Source organism: Taudactylus pleione, unplaced genomic scaffold (genome assembly GCF_031769625.1).
Source record: "Taudactylus pleione unplaced genomic scaffold, aTauple2 ptg000117l, whole genome shotgun sequence".
NCBI classification, from domain to species: Eukaryota; Metazoa; Chordata; class Amphibia; order Anura; family Myobatrachidae; genus Taudactylus; species Taudactylus pleione.
The window spans coordinates 20419076-20442606 of NW_028284519.1; the positions used below are offsets into that span (position 1 = coordinate 20419076).

Sequence of the window (23531 nt, forward strand, 5' to 3'; positions counted from 1 at the left end):
AGGTAATGTATCCGTGGCCACGTCCCCCTATGATGCTCCACATCCCCCTGCTATGCCGACCTGGCTGCCCCCTCCTGTAGTGGGCAGCTAGAATGTCGGCAAGCAGTTATGACCGATGATTTTCCTATTGAGATGCCAACTGGCAGCGGCGCTAATCTGTCTTGATGCACCGTTGGTCTCGACATCGAAATTTGCACCAGCTCTATGGCAGGTGCAATTTCTCCATGTGATCGGTGATTTAGACACCCCTCCTGGGGTTGCTGACTGGAGTCCCCTGCTGGACAAGCAGAATCCGGGCTGGGACCGGAACGGGCAGAATCCGGTCTGGGACTGGAACGGACACAAATACGTTGACACTTGGTATTACTGTTGGAATTACAAAGGGAACAGTCTTTAATGAAGTGGTCAGAACCTCCACAATAGAGACAGATGAAAATCTTTGTGCCGCTGGCTTTTATCCACAGGGAGCTTGGGGCACAGGTAACTTCGATGTCTCACTTTACTTGGTATGAAAGAATCTTTGGTTCTTAGGGATTCCAAGGCAGAGGTTTTAGTTGAGACAGAGGTAGCTCTAAGAAACTTGGGAACGATCCAAAAAATGGTGTTGAGTAGAGCTTGTAGCTGTTCCAGCAGTTGGTGGAAGGTAGTTAGGGGTTCAGGTATGATTTGAGTATTATCTAGCTGATTAGTCAGAATTTGCAGAAGCTGTAGCACTTGATGCTGTACCGCCTCCTGTGAATCCAAGCGAGCGACCAGGTTACAGAAAGCATTTGGTACAGTATTATTTGCTTGATCCGCCACCTTTGTTGGGCCTGAACATACTGTCACTGTCACGATTGGTTTCTGAGAGTTACCTGACTCAGGTGTTGAACTGGATTCAGTGAAGACCGGCTTGACTGCAACCATGGATGATGTAAATAGCTCTGTTTGCATAAGAATTGTATGGCAGTGAGAACTGCCTTAGTTGATAACTGACAGGAACAGGAAACTTGTAACGCTGTAGTGGAACCAGTGGAAAACTTGGAAGAACCGGACTGGGACCGGCAGGAAGGCTTGGTGAGCTGGACGGGGTACCAGTAGGTAGACTTGGTGTGGCTGGGAAGCCGTAAGGAGAATGGTAATAGCACAGGAGCTACTTGGTGCGACTGGGAAGCCGTATGTCACACTCTGCACAAATTGTGTGATTTGCCTTGCCATTTGCTGCAGGTCAGGAACAGGAGCTACTTGGTGCGACTGGGAAGCCGTATGTCACACTCTGCACAAATTGTGTGATTTGCCTTGCCATTTGCTGCAGGTCAGGAACAGGAGCTACTTGGTGCGACTGGGAAGCCGTATGTCACACTCTGCACAAATTGTGTGATTTGCCTTGCCATTTGCTGCAGGTCAGGACTTCTGCCTGACCTTGTTCGAGAACCATGCACTGACATCACCATCATGCACTATGTCAGCTGCTAGCATTCTACCAGTGGGAGTGCTCCTGCCTCAGCTGACCTCAGCAGCCTATCATGGACTTGCAGCAGATTCACATCCCCTGTGAGAACTCCCACTGGTGCCAGAGCAAAGAGTTACTTCCTAGTGTTAAGTTCTATCCTGTAGCTCCTTTGTGCAGAAAACCATCACTGCTACCTGGCTCTATATCTACAGTTCCTGTGTCCTGATTGTGTGCTGCTGTATTCCAGCTCAGTACAATCACCAGCTGCACTGATCAGAGGATCCCTGCAATCAGTCTCTGCAAACTTGTTCCTGACTCTAGCTTGTTTCTGACCTGCTTCTGTCTAATCCCTGGTACTGCGCTTGGTTATCTGGTTCTGACCTTGGCTATCCTCTGCGACCTGCACATGTCTGCTCCCTGGTACCTTGTTGTCTCTTTGGTTCTGACCCAGCCTGTTGACTATGCTGATAATCTTCTCCATTACATTCTGAGTACACCAGCACCTGTATAGGGGAACCTATTCTGAGGGCCGCGACCTGTGTGTTGGACGCAGCAAAGCCCATACCCTCTTGCGAGGGTCCCTGGTGAACACTGCCGGCACAATAGACTCCGCGCCTCAGAAATAGGTCATGCCAATCCCCAAATACGGGTTGTATCCATTTGCCCTCTGAGAGTTGTGACACCGTATGGAGAATGATGGTAGCACTGGAGCTACTTGGTGCAGCTGGGAAGCTGTATGGAGAATGGTGGTAGCACGGGAGCTACTTGGTGCTGCTGGGAATCCATATGGAGAGTGGCGGTAGCACAGGAGCTACTTGGTGTGGCAGGGAAGCTGTATGGAGAACAGTGGTAGCACAGGAGCTACTTGGTGCGGCAGGGAAGCCGTATGGAGAATGGTGGTAGCATGGGAGCTACTTGGTGAGGCTGGGAAGCTGTATGGAGAATAATGGTAGCACAGGAGCTACTTGATGCTGCTGGGAAGCTGTATGGAGAATTATGGTATCACAAGAGCTACTTGGTGCGGCTGGGAAGCCGTAAGGAGAATGGTGGTAGCACGGGAGCTACTTGGTGTGGCTGGGAAGCCGTATGGAGAATAATGGTAGCACAGGAGCTACTTGATGCTGTTGGGAAGCTGTATGGAGAATGATGGTGGCACGAGAGCTACTTGGTGCAGCTGGGAATCCGTATGGAGAGTGGCGGTAGCACGGGAGCTACTTGGTGCAGCAGGGAAGCCGTATGGAGAACGGTGGTAGCACGGGAGCTACTTGGTGCGGCAGGGAAGCCGTATGGAGAATGGTGGTAGTACGGGAGCTACTTGGTGCGGCAGGGAAGCCGTATGGAGCATAATGGTAGCACAAGAGCTACTTGATGCTGCTGGGAAGCTGTATGGAGAATGATGGTAGCACAAGAGCTACTTGGTGTGGCTGAGAAGCCGTAAGGAGAATGGTGGTAGCACGGGAGCTACTTGGTGCGGCTGGGAAGCTGTAAGGAGAATGATGGTAGCACAGGAGCTACTTGATGCGGCTGGGAAGCCATATGGAGAATGATGGTAGCACGAGAGCTACTTGGTGTGGCTGGGAAGCCGTAAGGAGAATGGTGGTAGTACGGGAGCTACATGGTGCAGCTGGGAAGCCGTAAGGAGAATGAAACACTGAAAGGTAGAGAATACTCTGGAAGCACAGTGAGGAGACTCTGCTAGATGAACTGGTCTGGGAACCAGCAGGTATTACTGTTAGCAGGATTTCTGGGTATGCCAGGTTTTGCTGTTAGCAGGATTTCTGGGTATGCCAGGTTTTGCTGTTAGCAGGATTTCTGGGTATGCCAGGTATTGCTGTTAGCAGGATTTCTGGGTATGCCAGGTATTGCTGTTAGCAGGATTTCTGGGTATGCCAGGTATTGCTGTTAGCAGGATTTCTGGGTATGCCATGTATTGCTGTTAGCAGGATGAGAACCAGCATGTTTTCCAGATGCACCAGGGATTACTGCCAGCAGGAGCCTGGGATACACTTGTACACCACGAGAAGTAACGAGATGTTCAGGCCCAGAATGCTATCAGAGGAGAATGTATATCCCCTGGGTCTGGCAGGAATTTATGGATACGGTCAGGTGGTCTGGTAGTAGCACTCTGAGTGGTGGAGGGCACAACATGCAGAGGAAGCAATCATCTCTGCAATACTGAGAGTCAGCACTACACCTGCGATTTCAATCAAGGCTAGCAGTGTTCACAGACAGAGGAGGGCCCAGGTGAATAATCAATGTGGAAAGGAGAGCACAGTGCAAATGCACACACAGATCCACGGAGAAGCTGGCAGAGGTAAGTCTCAAGGAAAAAGGTAAAAAAAACTAGCCAGGGTTGTGACACACAGACTCCAGGTCTTCATGATTTAGGAAGCATTCATGCCCCTTTCCAAGATGGCGGCTGTGATCACTTCTGAACATGTGCATCTTGTCTGTACTGTGTAGAGTGACAAGTTAGGAGACATAAGTCTTCTACTAAGCTCCCATTTAATATCTGCTTATAAAGCTGACGAGGAGCTTATGAGGCTTCCTATGGCATAAGCAAGTGAGTTAGGCATATGGCCAGGTTTTCATGTGTGTGTGTGTGTGTGTGTGTGTGTGTGTGTGTGTGTCATGGGTGGGTGGAGGTATGTGCAAGGAATTATCATCCCTGACACACTTTGAAGAAATTTTAAACCACTGAACTAAATAGGGGGTTGGAGATGTGACCTTTAACAATATTAAATATTTCTCATCAATAAATATTACCTTCTAAAATCTACAATAAAACAGATGGTAAGATGGTAAACATTATAACAAAGAAAGACTTTTATTGTGAGTTTATTAATACTGAAAAACAGGAATATATCCAGAGACACATTTTTAAAGATGGGACTGTGGGTCTGATTCTGCAAGGATCGCTGATGCGATCGCGTATGCAGATGGCCGATTGTTGCGTACTGCGTATGCATTGCAATGTGCATGCGTGAATGCCTCACTGCAATCACGCAGAGCAATCGCAGAGTAATTGACAGGAAGTGAGCATTTAGGGTGGTGACGGGGGTGGTGGTCGGAGAAATGCAGGCGTGCCAGTGCGTTTGAACGCCGTTACAGGGGTGTGCATAAATTAGCGACTGTGATGGCAGCTTGAGTGCTCACTGCGTACAGGCAAGTTAGCAATTCAATTTATAAGTGAGGTCTGACCTGCTGTAAATGTGCGAGTGGCTCCAATGTTCTTCAATGTTACTGATGTTTTGGCTGGATTGCAAGGTATTCCGGATGTCTGAGAGGGGAAGTGGGCGTCTACATGTCGTCCGTGTGAGTGCATTGCGATTGCACATATTAGCATATAGTACTTTCGCAGCAGACCTGTGTACTCAATTGCAGCCGCGATCGCATTAGTGATCCTTGCTACTGAATCAGACCCTGTGTTTGGGAATCAGGGTCATTTGGCCACTATGGATTTAGGGACTATTGGACCTGTTTCAGGTTGGTTCGCAATGCTGCGCTCGCAAGTACCCCGCTCGCTGCAAAAATATGCTAATGAATGTAATCGCACGGGAACCGCAGCTCTATACCAAGACGCTGACCACTGTATAAACCCACCCACTTCCCATGACATGCATCCACAAGTCAGCGAAAACCTCGGTAACATCGAGTAACATCGGAACCATCCGCACAGCTATGGTTGACCTGACCCTACCACAGAAACTGCTAAACTTCCTGTTGTCATCTAGACTTCTGCCAGCGTATGCTATCGCAGGGGCTTATTTATGCATGCCCCTGCAATGGCGTTTAAACGCCCAGGCACGCCTGCGTTTCTCTGACCATCCCCCGTCACCACCCTCAAATGGTCACTTCCTGTCAATCACTGTGTGAAGACTCTGCGTACTCACTGCGATCTTTTCCCGAATGCAGTCAGCAGTTCGTGCACTGCGTCTTATATGCATGCGCAGAATGCAAACATTGGCTGGCTGTGTGCGAACGTAGCCTTTCGATCCACCCTGAATCAGACCCATTGATCCCTGTGAAGGCAGATGTACTCAGAAAGGTTTTGTAGTAGGTCTGCCTTTCAAAAGGTCTATAGTGGTCTCTAGCTGCTAAAGTGTACGAGGTACCCCAACCTCGTGAAAACGATACTTAGCTACAGGAAGTTACTTCAGTGCTTAGAAATCAAATAACTAGAAATTAAATATATATGTGTATTAATAATATAGTAATTTGTATGTCAAGCTCAGTGTCAGAATGTTAGTAGCGTAATATATTAGTCCCGGTGTAAACCACCTGCTTGCATTGTAGGATGGGCATTCTTAACGAAAATATATCAATATGACTTGCTTAACCTGGTTGCAAAAACTTTTGGCAGTGCGTTCTTGCAAATAGCACAGTACAGTAGTCTAATATTGATGAAGTTGTTAATGATGCAATGAGTCCAAAGTTGAACAATCTTAAGCCCTATTTGCTGGTGTGTTGATGATCTCACAGTTCCTCTCCACCTCAAAAATCACACAGAGAAAGAACCGGAGCATCAGGTACTGGAATAGACTATTTTGAAGTGCAATAGGTAAGTGGTGCTAACTTACCCGATCTCTGTCGTCTGCCTGCTGGTCCACCAGGTACCTTGCTCCACAGGGTGAGTGGTGTGCGGGTGAGAGGATGTGGAAGGAGATCCAACTAATATACCAGCATAACCATCTGAATTAGGGCTAAAATTGCGAGTTTTTTAGTCCTGTTCACTAACGCAGTGATACAGGTGTATATGAATGACAAGACTGGGAATAGGGGTGACGGTACATACAAGGGAACAATGATAAAAAACTAATAATGGTATGTCCAAACAAGTCAAATAAATGTTCCAACGCATTTCATCTCTTATAGAGACTTTTTCAAGGGTAGGTGGTGCAGTGGGCTTAAAGTTCGTCTTATATACCTTACCGGTGCTTGCATGTCTCTGTAATTTCATTACTTCCGGATGTGCGGTGTCTGATGCCACGCCGATTCTGCCACTAGAGTCTGTGTGGTTTTCCTGTTGATCTGCTTAGATGCGCATGCTCCGCAGGCTTCACGGGGACATATCTTATAATGTGAGTGTATTGGTCTCTCCCCAGGCTTGCGCTTTATCCTAATAGCGTTTTCCAATGGCTTGTGATGAAAATTGTCTCCACATTGGGGGCAGCCATTTTGTATGTGACTTTGTCAGTCATAAAACTTTAGTCTTTTTAATGCATGATACTGTGTGTTTGTGTCAATGTCAAATACAATCATCAATGCTATACTAGATGTTAACTCCTTATGCAGTAACCCAATGTACTGTTGTTACTATTGTTACTTATATATTTATATATTTATACCAGCGCTTGTTCGGATACTGTGCTGGATTAGTGTGATTGTATACACAGAGATTTTCTTATTTTTTAATATTTTTTATATTTTAGTATTTTTTTGTATTTTTTTATATTTTTTAAAGGGTCATATTATTTAAGGGGTAAATTGACTTAACTTAAATGACATGTTACGAATACTTAATCTCTCTCATAAAGGTATGCTGCTATTCATGTCCCTGCATATTGGGTATTATACGTGGTATTGTTGTTCTCCTGATCAGTATTTTGGATTTCTCAGTATAGTTATTAACCCACTCACATCAATACGATGGAATTGTACATGGCACAACCCTCTTATATACGAGAGCAAAGTATTTTGAGGTCAATATGTATCCTTTGAACTCATTCTGTTATTGCAGATAATTGCTTATGGATCTATATTCAGTCCCTCTGATTGAAGGGTCTTCATTTCAAAAATCCAGCGGCGCTCTCCACTCGATCAATTCTAGTCAAACGGTCCCCACCTCTCCAATTGAACTGGACCTTCTCTATTCCAGTGTACCTAATTCCTACCGGATTGCTGTCATGGACCATTCTAAAATGGTCCGAAACACTATGCCCCACAAATCCTTTTTTAATGTTGGATATATGTTCACTGATCCTAATTTTCAGGTGGCGGGTGGTTCTCCCAATGTATTGGAGTTGACACGGGCACGTTAACATATATATCACGTTACTAGTATCACAGGTGATGAACTCCTTGATCCTATATTTCTTATTGGTTCTGACTGATGTTATTTCTGTAGTTGGAGTAGTGCTTCTATAATGTAATTCTAGGCCCGGCACCTGCCACAATGATAAAAGCCTGCATTGACTTTCTGGCCATCCAGAGAGTGGATTTTGTTTGGTTTAATGTGATTGATCACTAATTTCCTACCTAAATCCGGTGCCTTACAGAAGACTATATCTGGTTGGATGGGTAGTAGGGAATGTAATTTGTCATCCATATGAAGTAATGACCAAAGTTTTTTGAGGATCTTCTTCACTTTATATGCTGCCCCTGAATAGTTTGTTATAAAGTAGATCTTATTATTCGTCTCTTGTGTTCTTTTATCCTTATACTCTAAAAGTGGCATTCTGGGATTCATAAGTGATTTATTAAAAGCCTCCTCAACCTGATCCATATCATAGTGTTTTTCTCTGAATTGTTCCTTGAGATTATTGCCTTATGTTATATAATCTTCGATGTTGGAACAATTCCTCCTAACTCGAGTAAACTGGCTCATGGGAATGCCGTTAATCCAACTGGGGTAATGGTTGCTGTCAGCCCTGATGTAACTATTAACATCAACCTGTTTATTGTACGTTCTTGTCTGTATCCTGTTGTTCTGGACAAATATGTCCAGGTCCAGGAATTGTACTTGTTCCCGACTGTACTGTGTGGTGAACACAAGATTTCGGTCATTCTTATTAATCTGTGTTATGAAAGCATCCAGTGATGTTTTACTGCCTTGCCAAACAAAAAGGACATCATCTTTATTCCTCAGCCAGAGTACCAAGTTCGACTCAAGCTCTCTGGAGGACCAGATGTTATTGTCCTCCCAATGACTCATAAAGAGATTCGCGTAACTTGGGGCGAACTTGGTTCCCATTGCTGTTCCACACCGCTGCAGGTAGAATTCATCCTCGAACCACATATAATTGTGGGTTAGGATGAACTCTATACCCCGCAGGATGAATGTGATTTGCTTTGGATCTAATTCTCCATCTTGTTCCAGGAAATATCTGGTACTTTCTAACCCCTGGGTGTGGTTAATAACAGTATATAGTGATGTGACGTCACTTGTTGCCAACCAACAATGCTCATCCCACTCCATATCCTGTACAATGTTAAGTACCTGTGTGGTATCTCTCAAATAAGATCTTTGTTTCTTCACATAATTTTGTAAAAACTGATCTATATATTGGGATAAAGGGGCAGTCAAGGAATTTATCCCGGATGTGATTGGCCTTCCTGGTGGGTTGGCTGGATCTTTATGCAATTTTGTCAGGTAATAAAATACCGGGATCACCGGGTGAGGGGTGTGTAAAAACTCAAATTCTTGTTTGTTTAGAATCCCTGTCATTAAACCCTCTTTAATTAATATCATTAATTATTTCTGATATTGTTGTGTGGGGTCCCTTTTTAGTTTAGTGTAGGTGTTGGTATCCCCTAGAATCTTTTTTGCCTCCTTGAGGTAATCCTCTTTTTTGAGTAATACAATCCCTCCCCCCTTGTCGGCTGGTTTGATGACTAAATCTGTGTCATTCTTAAGTTCTTGCAATGCTCTCACCTCTGTTTTAGTAAATTAGGTGTGGAACGTCTGCTTTTTATATTCACCTCATCAATGTCTTTCATGACCGCTTTCTCAAAGGTATGTACATAGTGACCTTTGAGGTGGCTGGGATTAAATGTCGACTGGGGTTTTAAACTTGTGTGTTTGTATCTGTCATTGTTAGGATTCTGCATTGGATAAACCTGTTTGTCAAGGAAATACTTCTTAAGGTTCAGTTTCCTTGTAAAATTCCTAATATCCATATATATGGAGAATTTATAAAGTTTGTTTTCTGGAGCGAATTTCAAACCTTTGTTTAGTACCGATATTTGGGGTTGGGTTAATGTTTTGTTACTTAGATTGAAAATTCCTATTGGGTGTTCGGTATCTGTAACGGCTCTGGATCTTTTTTGTTTTTTTTGGCCTCCCCTACAGCCTCTTCTACCGTGTTTAATTTCCTTTTGTGGGATATCAAGATTCGGTTCCTTAATTGTGGTATCTGAGTGCCCAAATCTAAACAATTGTCCCCCCATTTTTTGGCAGATGAGAGGTCCTTTTGTACAGCACTTATCAATAATTCAGACGTGTTTATGCTTGGTGGCTGGGATAAGATGTTTCCCCCTAAAGAAATATCATTGGGGGCTAATGAATCCCTCCAACCTTTTTCAAATGACTGTCTAGCAGTATTAGCGTAATGATCTATTTCTGGACTTTTCTCATTTATCGAATGAATGGAGAAGTTATTTGCATTATCCTCACTATATGTACTTAGGTTTAAAATGTCTGTTGTACCATCATTACCTATTGGTTTTGTGTGCAGACGAGTCATAAACTGCTGATATGTCAAATTAAATTTTTTTATATATGGGTGTGCCCACTGTCCTCTGACCATCAGAATGATCACCAAAATTGATGGTAGTCTTAGATCTTATTTTATTTTTATCTTTCTTTATTTTTTTATTTTTGTTTCTTAAATGTTTATTGTCCAAGTCTAGTAATGTTCTCTAATGTGGACCAGCAGGCAGGCGACAGAGATCGGGTAAGTTAGCACCACTTACCTGTTGTACTGCAAAATAGTCTATTCCAGTACCTGATGCTCCGGTTCTTTCTCTGTGTGATTTTTGAGGTGGAGAGGAACTGTGAGATCATCAACACACCAGCAAATAGGGCTTAAGATTGTTCAACTTTGGACTCATTGCATCATTAACAACTTCATCAATATTAGACTACTGTACTGTGCTATTTGCAAGAACGCACTGCCAAAAGTTTTTGCAACCAGGTTAAGCAAGTCATATTGATATAGTTTCGTTAAGGACGCCCATCCTACAATGCAAGCAGGTGGTTTACACCGGGACTAATATATTACTCTACTAACATTCTGACACTGAGCTTGACATACAAATTACTATATTATTAATACACATATATATTTAATTTCTAGTCATTTGATCTCTAAGCGCTGAAGTAACTTCCTCGGGATGTACTCAGAAAGCCTGATGCAGAGTTGGAAGGAAATTGGCAGAATATTGTTCTCCCACCTAGCGTGCATGAAAGCAATATGCGTACAATCATCCATTTTGTGGTGCGCCTGTCCCCTAGCTGTACTCTAGGTTTGCTACTTAATCATTAACAGTGCGCACTTGCACCAGGGTATATTTGGCACAAACTATACACCTAGAAACAGGCATATTTACAGGATCCGCAGCTCTGTTGGCACGCCCTCACTGTACCTACATAACAAAGCCCAGTTTGCCTCCTCAGCAGGGTCGGAGCACCCTGTGCCGGCTCAATTAATAGCTCCCAATACTCGCGCGTGGCTTCGTTGATAATGGGGGCATGGCCTAATTACTATAGGCCATGCCCCCTCAGTGATGTTATTTGGAGTCGTGTCCGCATGGCACGCCTCCAAATAATGTCAGGCTGGGGGTAAGCCCAGCCTCTTCGTCACTAGCCCAGGCCTCTCCCGGCTCTGAATGGATTCCGCGCGCATGCGCACAGCATCCATTCAGCTACTCCGGAGTCTGGCAGCTGCGGCAGTGGGGGTCCCCAACCTCCTGATTTGACCACCCACGGGCCACTTCAGCCCACGGGTGGAACAGCGAGACAGTCCTGTCCCACTGAAATAGGGATATTAGGGGGGGGCGCTCTCTATGGGATGGCACCCCTGTTCGACCGCACTGGTCGAACACCCCAAGAGCCGGCCCTGCTCCTCGGGCTTAAGTGTAGATGCGATTGAAATATGTATAAATTTGCATCATCACCTGCACTTGTGTAAGCACAGTTCTTGAGCATGTACTGTGCAAAAACACGCAAGATACACTGCGCCGCCAATAGTTTACGTTTAACTCTTCATCAGCCCTAATATGTTTATTTAGAATCCTGAACAGGCCAAGATGCTGTTTGGTGTATTTTGTTACAATTGTGATAAACACCAAGGCGCTGATTCCGAGATTTACTCTAATGCAATCGCAAGTGCAATCTCTCACGGATCGCAGTTGTTAAAATATGGCAATGCCTTCCAAAGCTTAGCCGAGCATGGGGACGTCCTCTGCTGCCTTCTCATATCCGACCGACAACGTACAGCAGCGTAAACATCTGTAACATCGACACATATCGGACAGCCAAGCAGGATGCAAGTCAAGTCTGATCAGCCACAAACACTGCAGCCCATGAAATGGCATTTAAATGGTCAGACACGTCTGTATTTCTCTAACCACCCCCCCTTTACCACCCCCAAATTCTGACTGGTATTCACTTTGTGAGTGGTTCCTCTGTACAAGCATAATCGCAATACAGTCGCTATGCGTGCGCAGTGCGGATTTCATGCTTCTGCAATGGCAAAACAATTGTTCGATGTGCGTAAATATGCGCTTTGCGAAAATCCCTAAATCAGGCCCCAAGTTCACAATGAATGTATTATTACTTTTTATTTATAAAGTGAACAAGGGACTCATACAAAGAAATACAACAAATAAGAAACATAAGTGCAAACGGATTCATAATTACAGTGAGCGATGACATCATTATATGAGACGATAAAAGAGGAGACCTGTAAAGTGTAAATATTGCCTTGGGTATAAAGCATAACTGTATATGTGGGAATGGAATCAGATGTTCCAGCATCCAAACTTCCCTTGATTGAGCATAATGCAGGTTTATCCCTTTTCTCCTCTATGGTACAGTTAAATGATAATTTCCTGGAGAGTGACTTGTGTGGGGATGACCTGCCTGTGGATGGGAGGAGATGATAGCTAAATTGAACAAATGGAGACCATAAAAAGATGCCTCAGTAGATGTGTAGGTTTATTTTTGGGTGTGTGTACTTTTTCATATATACTAAATTGTTTTACATTCTACCTATTTTTATTTCTTTTTTTTAGATAACTCTGAAACGAATGCCTGTAGTTTACGTCCTCACACTCATTATCCCAGCATGCTTTATGGTCATCTTGGATATCATCAGTATCTTTATACGCAATGAGTCTGGGGAGAGGCTTGGCTTCAAAATAACCATTGTTTTAGGGTTCTCTGTGCTTCTTTTAATCCTCAACAATATGCTCCCAACATCTAATATCGCTCCAGCATTAGGTATGTTGTCTGTTACTTTCTCAATGCACTTTGTATATCCTGGAATATTATAAGCAGTTTAACTCCGTGTAATTTGTCATAGGACTGTTATATTGTACCCATATTGCACCCAATGCTTGTTCTCATAGGACTGTTATATTGCACCCAATGCTTGTTCTCATAGGACTGTTATATTGCACCCAATGCTTGTTCTCATAGGACTGTTATATTGCACCCAATGCTTGTTCTCATAGGACTGTTATATTGCACCCAATGCTTGTTCTCATAGGACTGTTATATTGCACCCAATGCTTGTTCTCATAGGACTGTTATATTGCACCCAATGCTTGTTCTCATAGGACTGTTATATTGCACCCAATGCTTGTTCTCATAGGACTGTTATATTGCACCCAATGCTTGTTCTCATAGGACTGTTATATTGCACCCAATGCTTGTTCTCATAGGACTGTTATATTGCACCCAATGCTTGTTCTCATAAGACTGTTATATTGCACCCAATGCTTGTTCTCATAGGACTGTCATATTGCACCCAATGCTTGTTCTCATAGGACTGTTATATTGCACCCAATGCTTGTTCTCATAGGACAGTTATATTGCACCCAATGCTTGTTCTCATAGGACTGTTATATTGCACCCAATGCTTGTTCTCATAGGACTGTTATATTGCACCCAATGTTTTTGATAGTATTTTAGTACAATATTTCTACCATAACTATTTACACAAATTCATGGAAACACAGATATCAGGCAAATAAGTAGACATGAGATGCAGTTATCACTAATCACTTCTACTCACCACTTTGATGACATTCATGAGAAGCTGGACCCCAATCCGTGCTCCTAGATACACCTCTTTTTAGTAATGTCTTGTCATGACAGTCACTAAAGTGGGGAGTGGGCATGCCTATTTGTAACTAGGGATGCCCATCGATAATGCAAACCATTGATGGTTATCCATGTTAAGGTTTCCTGCCATCAATGTAAAGTATGAAGACCATCGATGGTGAACGATTCCATGGCCATCCCTACTGGTGACATCCTATCAGCAAGAACACACAAAGAAGTATTCCTATGTGAGGCATTCACGGACTGACTGATTAACCTATATAGTAATAGATTACAAAAGCCTTATAGGGATCCACTAGAATGAACAGTGACATAACCTTTATTGTAATTTCTTAAAATAATTATAGCCAGTGAAATATAAAGTGATAATCAGAGTAAATTGTGAGTAAGGGGTCTATTCATCAAACCTAAAAAATAATAATTGTTAATTAAGATTAGAACTCGCATTGAGTTCTATCCAAATAACTGAGGGATTCATCATCCCTCCTGTACATAAGTATCACTTTCTGCTTTTCAGAAGTTTTCAGCTTTTCAGAAATTAGTGAGTTTTTACCTGCGGACGTCTTCTTCCAATGTTCTTCGCAGCAGGACAAGAACTATATGCATCACACGCATGCACTGTGTGCTGCCCGGGCACCAGGGGTTAAACTGCAAATCACACAGGCCCCGCCTCCAGATCCAGCGGTAATTACTACAGTCCGAGCAAGGTGCGAGGCCTGATGAATGTCGGGGCATGGAGGAGGCTGCACTGTGGGCCGGCACAGGGACACATCAGCTCTGCTGGAGATATTGGGACACAGCCGGTGGCAGAGTATGAGGTGAGTACAGAGCGGGGGGAGGGGGGCAGGGGAAGCGAGGGGGATCTGAAAATATCCCTGCTGCTGCATAAGCTGCTGTGTAAACAGCAGCATGTGCAGGATATCGGAGGCTGTACGCTATCTCAAAATGGCATACAGTTTCACACACAAGTTCCAAAAAAATAGCTTTTTCGGAAAATTGATGAATGGCACAATTTCCACTAAAGTATGGGGACTGTGAAATTTAACATGGCAAGACTGTAACCAAGAGATATCAGTGATATCTCCAGTGTTACAAGCTACATGAATAGGACAATCTGCTGTACCTAAATATGGAAAATAGGGCATAAAAACAAATTATAGGATGATGAATAAACCCCTATATGTGACAGTGAAATAAAAAGCTGATATCTTCTAGTAAATGGTCGTATAATTTAACATATATTTTTTCACATCAAATGTTTATGTAGTAGTATCTAAACAGACTAGCTTTAAGTAATGTCTTTGCGATCTTTAATTAGATAAGAAGTTTCAAAACTCTGGCCCTGATTCAGAGCCGGACGCTCTGACCAGAGCGCTCGCTCTGAATAAGGGCCGTCCTATATAAATTTGGAGCGGCCTTTTGGACGCTCGCATAGCTGTGGGTTACCATGATAATGGTCGCGATGGTCAAGACCGTCGCGACCATCGGGCTTGCGACGAGACCCTGCGGTAGGGTCTCGCTGCCACAAGTCCTGGAGTGATTTTGGCTCTATCAGAGCCAAAATCACTCCCACTGACATCACTAGTGATGTCAGTGGGGCCGGACCAAGTTGGTAGGCGTTCCCATGGGAACGCCTCCGTCTGGCAGCCACGCCCCCAGCACGCCCACCAAAGGGGGCGAGCTGTCACTCACCATCGACAGCACGCCCCCTTTGGTGCGAGACCCTGAGCGACAGCTTGGCTGTCGCTAGCCGGGTCTTGCGCAATCGCATGACGGAGCTCCCTCCGTTGTGCGCATGCGCATTTGGGTAACATCGACCCACTTGCTGGGGGCGTGGCTGCCAGACGGAGGCGTTCCCATAGGACGGCCCTGATTCAGAGCGAGCGCTCTGGTCAGAGTGTCCGGCTCTGAATCAGGGCCAGAGTTTTATTGCAAACTCTGTCCCTGCATGCGGATGTTAGTACATTCATGTGATATTTCCTAAATTCGCTATGCGAATTTAGTTGGAAATATCACAATAGAACCGCATTTTATATGCGGATTATAGTAAATAGGGGCCACTGTATGAGCAGCGGGTGCTACAGTAGTAACATGTTACGAGAATGTCATATGTTGCCATTTCACCTGCATATTAATATAAATAATGTAGCTCCATTATCTGTAACATGAATCCAACAGTGGTTGTTTACATGTGGAAATTAACTAGTCTTTCTTTCATAATAATTAGCAGGATTACATAACGCATTGCCCTAATGCCAAGTCCTTATAGTATTACAGTTACTCTAGAACATTAGGGACGGCTGCGCTCTGCATGTGGCACTAAAATGGGTCACATAGATATTCATTCGAATGTGGTCACACATTGGTCACATAAACTAATATGACATTTTAGTGTCGTTATAGATAATCAGCAATTTAAAAAACACAGAACATGCTTTTTTTTCAGATGTGCACCTGTGATCTGTCTGTGTGCTGCGTTCAAACTTGATGCACGTTTCGCTGTCAGCTTAATCATAGGAACAACCCAAACACTGGTTGTCAAACACTATATCCTGATCACACACCAATCAGGTAAGCCGCTGATTGAACAGTTACATCAGCCAGTGTATGCTGCCTGTCAGCTTCCTCATTGGCTGTCGCATGGCAGTGTGTGAGCAAAGAGGAAGAGTGACAGTTCACGTGGCCAATCCACACTGGCTGTTCTTACCACTGTCAATCAGAAAGGAGAGTTAATAATGTACCTGGATTGCCGGCAATTTAATAGTTTGATTGGCAGCTCTCATAGCCTATAAATGCTGACCAAATCATGTCTCAGTAGTGCACCAGAAAATAATTTTATGTCATTTGGACTGTATTAATTAAAGACAGAATAATCCATCATAGTGTCACAAGGGCTCTAACTATATTTTGATATATATATATATATATATATATCAGGTATGCTTTAACAGATCCCATTTCTTAACTGTCCACCTGAGTGCCCCACATAGGAAACCTGCTTCTGGTGTTCTTGCTATGTGTTTAATTCCCGGGTGTACCATCCCATGATATGTATCTCATTTTGTAATATTTAAATCTGTGTTGACATCCTATCAGCATATTGTGTACTTGGTATGACAGTCACTATATTATACTAAAATCAATAGCTTTTTGCATCAAACCATTTGGGAAAAGCCCAAGAACCACAGTTACGAGCAGAAGCGGATTTACCACTAGGCAAAAAAAGGTGAGTGCTTAGGGCCTGGTAGGTCCAGGGGGGCCCACCGACAAGGCTGTATATGGAGGGTATTTCCGAGTGCTGGGCTGGCTAATTACTCTCGGCAGGCTGTCAGCACAGCTGCCGGGTCCATGCTCCAGTGTGCGCCTGCGGCCTGTGTCTTCTGCAGTGTGTTGTGCTTGTGATGTGATGTCATGACGCACTGGGAGAGGAGAGGAGCCGGGACAGCGCCCAGAGAAGATAGAAGGGGATGAGGTGTGTGCTGTTGGCACAGTGGCTGCCATGCTCTTGCCAGTTACTTTATTGTTGTTTTCATTTTGCTGTCATATGATCAGCCTGCTTACATAACGTGGGAGGGAGTGGAGGTATTTGAAGTAAAGTGTCCATAACAGATTAACTGCTATTATATATCAATATGATATTATACTCTAAAATGGGGGCCTGTCTGCTACAATAAGGGAGGGGGTGGACACTGTTATATAATGCAGTCACATTGACTGAGGGGTGTAATATTAATGGGTATTATAATGGATGAGGGACCTGCTAGGCTGCAACAATCAGTGAGGGGGGTACGGGGAGGCACTGATATAGCACTGATATATATCATGCAGTCACACTAACTGTTTTAATATTAAGTACTATAACAGTGACTTCCCCTCCTCACTTGTAGCAGCCTAGCAGGTCCCCCATCCCTTATAATACCCATTATTACACTGATTAGTGTGACTGCATGTCAGTGCATCCCCCTCACTGATTGTAGTAGCCTAGCAGGTCCCCCATCCCTTATAATGCCCATTATTACACCCTTCAGACAGTAGTGTGACTATATTGATTATATATCAGTGTCCCCCCTTCTCCCCCATGATTGTAGCAGGTATAATTTAGTGGATGTAGTATGCAGAAAAGTGTGTACATGAAATAATAAATATATGAAAGAAAGTACTTCATAAGTATGTTCTAATATCTTCTATATATTATGATCATTATTTTCATACCCATTGTTATTTATATAATGTCTATATGATATGTTATGTCCATTATCACAAGCAGTTATAAAGCCGTGTTTAGTTTTGCTATGTGACAGCTGTTTTATGTTTCTATTTAATGTTTGTAATGTCAGTAATGTTTAAAGCTTTAAAAAGTCGGAAACGAAAATATAGTGCTATGAATTGTTTGAGGGAGTGGGGCCCTCAATCGGAATGTTGCTTACAGCCCCATGAAGTCTAAATCCGCCTCTGGTTACAAGTAGCAAGCAAGAAAGTGAATCCATTATATCAGACCAACTATAATGCATGGGAGTGCATGGAAAATCTGTGAAGAAACATTGATCTGCATTTTCTGTAAGTGTCTGAGTATTTTTTTGTTATCTGATTGACAGGTATATTCTGCATTGTCTGTATGGCCCTCATGATGAGCAGTATAGTTGGAAGCACTCTTGTCTCCTACATGTTATATCTGTCTGAAAATCAAGTGAGTGTCCCATTCTGGATAAGGATCTGGGTCACTGGGTACCTGGCACGTGCCCTCTGCTTTAAAGAAAAATCTTTTAGAAAGTATGGGATCGACACACTCGAGTCAGAGACTTGTAAGTATTTATTGGGGGCATAGGTGTATTATAATGGGTGCAGGGTGTGCAGGGCACCTGCAGTCAGAATTTCCTTATCTTGTGCCTGCAAGTGGGTCCCTCCTCCTCTGCAGTAGCATCTTCCCAGCATCATCTTCTGGAAGGCGGCACTGCACTGTGAAATCAAAGACTCTAGCACTGTGCCAGAATCTTTGCTTTCTCGAGCCCAGGTGCCATTTTCCAGAATATCACTGGGAATATGGTGCCGTGGGGGAGGAGGGACCCACTGCAGGTACAAACTAAAACGCAGGGCTAATGTGAGGCTAATGCGAGGTTGGACGGGGGGTACTGGTCAAAGGAGGGTGGGACCCCTCTGGCATTAAAACTCCCCTGATTGGAGGAGGGGGTGATTAATCTAAAATCAGTTCTTCTTGAAGTACAACTTTTCCTTAACTATTGCTTTGTAGATGTTAATAAAAGGTCAAACAAAACAAACTTGGAAAACAAAAAGAAGACAACAAAAGACAGTGGCGATAGTCTTGAGGTGAAGCTGTTGAAGAGGTTGTTGATGCAGATCGTAAAGATCCATGAGGAGCTGATCAACTCTAGGAACAAGGTTGAAGTCAAGACAGAGTGGCACGCAGCTGCCCTAGTGGTGGACCGGCTTGTCCTTTTTGTGTACCTGATTACTGTCATAAGCTTATTTATTGCTGTGCTGGTTATTTGGATGGCATGATGTACAAGACAGCTATGCTGAAAATACCTTCTGCCACTACTACTACCTGTGGTAGGTCATGGCCAAGTTGAAGCCTGGAGAAGAGATGCAAACGTGCTTCCACTATACATTTGTTGTCATCAGATGTAACAGTGTCAGCCATATCTTTATTTATTGACAGCTGAAATGGAGGGTCCCTGTAGAATTTTACACTAATCATTTATTTTACGTTAATTTTTTAATAAATTATGTCAGAGCTTAATGATCACGTGACACATGGCATGAAAATGAGAGGATTTTTATTAAATGAGAAAATGCCTTGATAATAAAAAGAGGAATAAATGGTATGCATCACAATTGTTCAGGCCAAGTTCCATGGTGCAGGAGAAGTAATGGTAAAACAAAATAAAAACAATGAGAGAGAGTTGGGCTCGGACCCCAAAATGAGGCATAGGATCTCGCATGTTTTGGATTGCATATAAAAGTCCCTCCCTAGCTTTCAGGCCATTTGACGCAGGAGATCCGACATAGAGGGTGTGTGCATGCATTCAGTTTACCTAAAGGCAGAGGCACTGTGTTTGTTTTTCATTTATAAAAATGCTATTAGGGACTCATGGAGCATTGTGTTCAAGCCAGGGGCACTGTGTGTAATTTAATTTTTTTTATTTTTTAAAGGGGCACTATGTGTTTCATTAAAAAAAAAATACATTTAGGAGCAGTGTATTGTGTGATCTTGTGGTCATTTGTTAAAAAAATTCAATAACAAACTATTATTTTTGCAGTTTGTGTCTGTTCAGGCATGCCAGGCAGTGGTACTGTGCTAAACAATAATGCTCACTAGGTGCCGTGCCACCACATTAATTATATAAGCACTGTGAATCAATATGGATCATGATCAGTCTATAGCACAGAAGCAGCAACCAAGTACTAGTGCTGCATCCAGTCATGGTGATACTAGTCCTTCAACATCTACTAAAGCCGGTGCTCAAGGGCATAGAGGGTTTAAGACAGGGTACCTGAAATCAAATCAATATTTCACAATGTTAAAGAAAAAAACATCTCCTCTAATAATAAAGGGAAAGTTTACTGCCAAAAAACATAAAATTGCCAACATGCTACACGCCACATGCATTGGCAAGGATAGGCTCAGGCCTTGGCTTTTATTAGCGAGTGGTGGTTGTAGAACTGCTGTTAGTCAGGTATTTTCTTCTGTAATCTCACATGATGATGCAAGACATTCTCACTCAGATTCTAGAAGAGGTGTCAAATGTAAAACAGACAAATCAGTGCAGAAAAATAACTGTCTTCTGAAATGTCACAAATGTGTGAGTCTGACATTTCTGATACTGTACTCATAGAGAAGCCTCCTTCCACCATTTATGCTTCCTTTGCAAATGTGGGGATGAGCAATACAAGTAAAGATGGTGACATAATAGAAATTGAGGATGTTTGTGTGGAAGTGAAACATTAGGATGAGGGGGATATTTGTATACTACCTGATGCTCACACTAATGAGGATCTTGATGATGAAGATGTTGTTTGTGTAAGTCAGCCACTAGTGCTCATTATAAAAAGAAAAACATTGTCATGCCTGGGGATAAGACCAGAAAAGCCACATCTTGGGTGTGGAATTATTTTTTACCCAAATTTTGAAAACATTTGTGAAGGCACGAGCAGTTCAGTATCAGCTTACAGCAGTTTCGACCAGCACATGCAATCTCCACCACCAATACTCTCAACAACAACATTCTCATAATGATCAGAGGTAGTCCTTACAAAAAAATATTTTGTGGGTGCCCAAACAAACCAAGGACTTCAGCCACATAAGTGTCAGTCCCTGTTTCTGAAGTGTTTGGATTGTTGGATTGTTAAACTGTGCATGTCCTTTTTAATAACCAACATAAGGTGAGTGGGAGGGCCCAAGGACAATTTCCTCTTGTGCCACTTTTCATAATGGGTTGTATTTTGGGAGGGGCATTGGGGACGCTCTTTTTTGCATAGACAAACATTTTTATTTGTTATTTAGCAAATACATTACTACACATTTAAAAAAAATAAATAAAAATAATACATTGTTAATAAACAAGATTTCCCAACAAGGGTCAGAGACACAACACAATTATTAGGAGGCTTACATGCTGGTCATACTACCCCCTCCTCCCTGATACTTTTTTTATCAATCAAACAATTAAATTAACTAATAAATACTTCCTTCCTTTTTACCTGCCTTCCACTACATACATACTCCACCTCCATGTACTGTCGTCGGGCCTCTTATCAAGTTCTTGATTAATGAAAACATTCTTGGTTTCTATGGGGTTGTATAGTTTATAAACTGCCACTGTTGCATGGCAATGTTTCATAGATGTGCTATAGTCTGTTAACAGCTATGTGTTTGTGCCGCTGATCTGCTGCTTAGTTTAGCCAGCCAACCTTTGGACAGTATTGGTGATCAATATTGTGAACTGTGACATTGTCAAAATTGACTGGAAATGACCAGAAATTAATGTTATTGAGGCTATTAATACTGTAGGAACAAAAACAGGCCCAAATTTGCATGTTTTTAGCCATATTTATCAAATAAAAAAAATACAGATTCAAAATCAAAACATGCGAGGGTGTTTTGCAAAGCCAAAACACTGGGTTCACATCTCTAATTTATATATATATATATATATATATATATATAACAGCAGTAGTCGGCACTCCTGGTACAGATGACAAGGTTTAGACAGCGTAATGTATCAACGTTTCAAAGCCTTTATTTTATGGCTTTTTCATCAGGACTAACAACAAACTGTTACATCTTACCTTATAACAGCTACTTCACCCAGTGAACGAGCGCCATGTCCGCATCGGGACCACACCCCTGGCGGGCAGCGCTAAAATTACGTCATCAAGCCCAGATCATATGGTACGCCCTGGCTGATGACCTAACAGTGCTCCCCATCACCATGGAAACCCGCAAGACAGCGGATCTCTACAAAGTAACAACAACACAACATAAATACATAGCAACAATCAATAAAAATGGACTGATATCTATCAAAAAATAATAATGGCTAACTCAATACAACAATAATAGTAATAGAATAAATCAAAAACAAGCAGCTCATAACGACTGCACAGTTAACACAATAGCGATATGGACCCCAATTAAAGCACATGGTAACATTTCATAATTACACATAATGCAATACCACCAGTACAAGCTGGATAATGTATATATATATATTTTTTTAAGCAGCAGATAATCATTAATCTAACAAACTGACAACCATGGCAATAAGTAATACACCCTATAACTAGTACCCATAAATAGCAGCACCTACATAAAGCAGTTTAAACCCAATAGTTCTTTGAGCCCCTTGGGAGAAAGGGTCCCCAACGTGTGTATCCAACAGGCCTCACATTGAAGTAGTTTATGAGGTCGATTTCCACCTATAATAGAGGCTGGCACATGATCAATCATGCGGTAGCGAAGGGAGGCAAGGGTATGGGGCACTGTGGCAAAATACCTGGCTACAGGCTGTTCGCTGGATCCTGAATTTAGAGCTGCGCGGATAGCTGAACGATGGAGTGCCATGCGTTCTTTAAAACTTCTCTCGGTCTTACCAATATATGATAACCCACAAGGGCACAAAATTTGGTAAACCACAAACGTGGAATTACATGTGAGTGTATATCTAATATAATATGGCTTACCGGAGTGTGGATGGTGAAATATATTGCCAGCTAAAAGGTACTTACAAGTCATACAGGTACAATGAAAACAGCCAAATTTCTTACCAATACTAGTAGAACGATAGACTGTATTAGATGGAGTAATATCTGTTTTTACCAGTATATCACGGAGATTACGCCCCCGGGTATAGCATGGCATAAGTTTAGTATTGGATAGTGACAAATCAGGATGTGATTGGACCATTGGCCATACATTTTTGGCAGCTCTGTTGATCTTAGAACTAGCATTGCAATAATGGTTAGTCCAAATCAATGCTGGAGGTTTATTGGTCTGAACCTTACCATCTAAAAGATCCGCCCTATTCAATTTCATAACCTTCTGCTTAGTTTTTTCCAATTCCTGACGATCATAACCCGTCTAAAAACTTCAATATCATCACATTCATTTGACTTTCAGCCATCACGGGATCAGAGGTAATCCGCTTGACCCGCAATAACTGAGAGTATGGCAACCCTCATTTTAGTGCCAAAGGATGGCAACTGTCATTGTGAAGCAAATTATTTCTATCCGTAATTTTAGAGTACAAACTGGTTGTGATCTTACCAAAGTTAATTGAAATCAACACATCCAAAAAATTAATCTGGACATCACTAATGTTATAAGTGAGCTTCACTGGTGATAAACTCAAATTATGTTGCTCAATAACATTAATGAGATCTACCTTAGGACCCCTCCAAAAAATCAGTAAATCATCTATATAGCGCGTAAAAAACACTATTCTAGATGCAATTTCAGAGCGAGAGAAAAAGATATCATACTCAACCGAAAACATAAAAATATTAGCGTAC

The 23531-nt window shown here is 42.7% G+C and overlaps 1 protein-coding gene across 1 annotated transcript in view; it reads left to right on the plus strand.

The window, feature by feature from the left end:
* The window catches only part of LOC148524687 (5-hydroxytryptamine receptor 3A-like), a 96619-nt gene extending 77191 nt beyond the window's left edge, over window positions 1–19428 (plus strand). Inside the window, exons 7-9 of the mRNA XM_088471974.1 lie at window positions 12449–12656; window positions 18098–18304; window positions 18751–19428. Coding sequence (XP_088328100.1) covers window positions 12449–12656; window positions 18098–18304; window positions 18751–19019 — 684 coding nt within the window. The 3' untranslated portion in view covers window positions 19020–19428. The remainder of the gene's footprint in view (window positions 1–12448; window positions 12657–18097; window positions 18305–18750) is intronic.
* The last annotated feature ends 4103 nt before the right edge of the window (window positions 19429–23531 follow it).